General features: G+C 36.0%; 1 protein-coding gene across 2 annotated transcripts in view; it reads left to right on the top strand.

Moving 5' to 3' along the window:
- Spaca1 (sperm acrosome associated 1) overlaps positions 1–3,213 on the top strand; it is a 19,958-nt gene extending 16,745 nt beyond the window's left edge. For both annotated transcript variants that reach the window (XM_023712009.1, XM_023712008.1), the window contains 2 exons: positions 2,006–2,123; positions 3,015–3,213. In XM_023712009.1, coding sequence (XP_023567777.1) covers positions 2,006–2,123; positions 3,015–3,201 — 305 coding nt within the window. In that variant the 3' untranslated portion in view covers positions 3,202–3,213. The remainder of the gene's footprint in view (positions 1–2,005; positions 2,124–3,014) is intronic.
- The last annotated feature ends 468 nt before the right edge of the window (positions 3,214–3,681 follow it).

The following is a 3,681-nucleotide window of genomic DNA, read 5'->3' as shown; positions in this document are numbered from 1 at the left end:
CTCAGGCCCTTGCGCTTGCCAGGGAAGTGCTTATTCCACTGACCCTTCTCCCTGGCCTCTGCGGTTCTTGATATATGTCACAAAAGGCAAATCTTGTTCTGAATTTAATTTTTGTATTAGAAATTGTGCTTCCTTTATATGAGAGATCCATCTGCAGTTCTTTTTTATTTAACCCATGCTGTCCTCTGTCTCCAGATAGTTATTTCCTTTTGTTCAGTTGCCCTTAACCATTTGTAATGTTTTTGTCTTTTTTGGGAGGAATTTGGTCACAAGTTCTTTAAAGAGCCAAATCAAAGCTCTGAAGCCTTTTCCCAGAAAAAGTGTCTTAGATATCTCCTAAAGGTATTTCTGAACTCCCAAGTAAAACACTTCTGTTGAAATCTGAAGATAGCACATGACATATGCCCTTTGTTGAAATGAAAACAGGGTCAAGTGTTTTGGGGTGATTTTTAAAAAGTAAACTGTGCATTTAAACTTGCTTTAATGTGCTAGCAGTAACCTTAGGAAAAAATTTTATGGTGAAAATTATCACTCTTCTGTTGTGATAGCAGAAAAGACAAAAGGCCAAAAGATCAAAGTAAAAATCACCTTAGGTAGCCCTAGTTGATGATGCCAAGGTATTTGGGCCATTCTTGAACTTGGTCCCCAGTGCCTGGTGCCTGGTAGGACTGTTCAGTAGTTAGATTGTTTCATGACTAGAGAGGAACATGTACTTAACTAGTATGTAAGTTAAAGCCTGGAAATTCCTTTCCTTTCTCAGAACAAAGTTGATTTCCTTACATTGTTGCAGCTTAGGGCTGGTGGGATAGTTCTGCTGTTTTAGTTCAGGATCCTCTGCTAGAGGCTTCAGAGAGATCATGGCTTTACATCTTCTTCTGGCTTTTATTCTCTGGAACTATAAACAATAAATTTGTGATATTTTTTAAGTCATCCAGTTTGTGGTACTTTGTTATGTGGCCATAGGAAACCAATATATACACATAAGCTTTGTTTATCCAAAAAATGAGAGTGTTGAAATTCAGCCTATTTTTCTTTAGAAAATTTCAATGGAAAATGCAGTGGTTTGGATTTTTTGTGTTTCCAGTACTAGGGATTGAACCCCCATGGCCTTCTCACATTTTCTTAGAAGTATAAGCATAGCTCTAACCTATGGAAGTTCCAACCCTAAATACTTGTCCAAGAGAATTGAAAGTAAATGTTCACAGGGTGACTTGTACAAGAATGTTCACAGAGCTTTATATCCCAATCTAGAATGACCAAAGTTTCTTTCCACTGGTGGGAGAACAAACCAAAATATGCTGCTCAGAACAAACAGAAAAAAAAAAACAAAACATAATTGTATCTAACAGTGTGATAAATCTCAGAATCATTGTTCTAAGAAGGAAAAAAGGCTTTAATCCTGAGAAGAATGTCATATATGTTTCTACTATATGAAATTGTAAAGCAGAAAATTTTCTATGCCTGGAAAGAAAATTACAACAGTATTGCATTTATAGGATAAAGCAGAGATTTACTGGGAAAAGGCTCAAGAGAATTTTCGAGGGTTTAATAATATTCTATCTTGATCAGTATTGGATTATGTATGTTTGAATTTACCAAAATTAAGCAAATATTCGTTTAAGATCTTTGTTCAATTCATTGTAAGTTGTGCAAAGAAAAAATGTAAGCCAGTATTGTACTCCAGTTAATAATATATCTGCAGATGAATTTGGGGAAATGTGCAGATGTTTGCCAATGGTATTGCAACTCATGAAAAATTAGGTGAATTGATAGATTTGTAAAGGCCTGGATGGATAGGGGAATTGCAAACTACTGAATTAATGGACTATATAGGTGGTAGTGACATAGATGTCAAGTTCTTTAAGATAATTTAAACATGCAGAGAAATTTCACTAAGAATTTTCTTTCTTTTTTTGTATTTTTCAATTTTTCCCATATAAACTCTCCACTAAGTTATTTGTTTCTTTACTTTCAGTAGAATTAATTATGTGTGTGCTTTCTTTAGAAATGCAGATGAGATCAAGCCGATCAGACACTGATATAGCCCTAGTATTTGTGCTGACCACAGGAGTCTTTTTCTGTATATTCATAATCTTCATATTGATCTTCATAATTATAAATTGGTAGGTGAATGGCTAGGTTGCATTGTCACTTTTGATGTCCTCTTTCTGATTCCCTCCCTCATTCAATGAATTTGCAAAACACTGGCCATAATGTCTCCTAATGTGTCTTAAGCTGTCTGACTCCCTTCATTGCTCCTGTGACTTCCAAGTTTGGGCTTCCCATCTTTTTCCCCCTGTTTCTTCCTTTCTGTCTTTCCCTCCCTCCTTTCCTCCCTCCCTTCCTTCTTTCCTTCCTTCCTTTTTCTTCGTTTCCTTCCCTTTCTTCTTTCCTCCCCTCCCATGTTCTCCCCTCCCCTTTCCTTCTTTTCCCTTTCCTTGCCTGCCTGCTTGCCTGCCTGTCTTTGTTGTCTATCTGTGATGGTACTAAAGATACCATCAGGGCCTTTATACTAAGCTACATCCTAGGCCCCATTTTGAATGTAATTTAATATTTTTTGAAACAGGGTCTTGCTAAATCACTAAGTTGTCTGGACTGGGTTTGAGTTTGTAATCTTCCTGCCTCAATCTCGCAAAGTACTGGGATTATAAGCGTGTGTCACCACACCTAGTGATGTTTTTTAAAACAAGCTCATGGCTTTGGAGAGCTTTTAAGTGAAATTTTTACAATTCTACAAACCCATTGCTAAAATAAAAAGTCATTTATTAAATAGATATTCGTGTTGTGCAATTGTAGTTTTCACAATGAAAAAATTTGACTATTGAAATATATCAGTTGGTTTTTATGAAAATAAAATGTTTCTGAGAATAACACCTTGGTAAGTCTGGGGACTCATTTACTATCACAATGAAACAGATATATCAAACTAAAATAGGATTGTGGTTAAAAGGCAAAAATATATATAGGGTAAATATAAATCTCATTAGTTCTGCTTTATTTCATTTTTCCCCCAGGGTGGCAGTGAAAGCTTTCTGGGCAGACAAGGTGTCTACAACTGAAATTCATTCTGAAATAAGTTCTATGAAATACAAAGATTCAGCTTCTCTTGACCAGGCACCAACAGAAGTACCCAGACCGGAAGAGGAGGCATTAAGTGAATGGCATGAAGAGGCCCCCATACCTGTGGGGGATGAAAGCTGAAGCAAAGAATAGTAGAGCTATCAGATTCATTATTGTAAAAATAAAATATTTACTGAAATGCTTTAATAATGTTGTGATAAATTTGCCACAGGCTGGAGATACGCATTGCGAAGGGGAGGTTGTTTTAATCAGTGCATCTTTGTGGCAGTTATCAAAAATTTCTTTTAATTTGTTCTCAACATTTACCATTTAAGGCAGTAGCTTGGAGGCATTTATATAAAGGTAGATACAAATATTTTATCATGTCTAAGGCCATTTGCCTCTTCTGTTTTCAAATAATTTTCAAGGAAAATTAATTCAAAAGGTCCCTTGGCATTAGACTCTCTCCCTTCCATGAGCACTGGATCAAACTAGTTAAAACAGATTGCACTTTAGATCCTCTGCAGGCATACGGCATACAAAGCATCATTTGTAAGACATGAAATAGTAACAGTAACAAAGACTTAGTGACCACTATGTCGTAAGCATTGCTAAAATAAT

The sequence above is a fragment of the Octodon degus genome, unplaced genomic scaffold (assembly GCF_000260255.1).
Source record: "Octodon degus isolate 3935 unplaced genomic scaffold, OctDeg1.0 scaffold00022, whole genome shotgun sequence".
Lineage (NCBI taxonomy): Eukaryota > Metazoa > Chordata > Mammalia > Rodentia > Octodontidae > Octodon > Octodon degus.
Note: the sequence above shows the minus strand (reverse complement) of the source record. Positions and strands in the feature narration are given on the sequence as shown.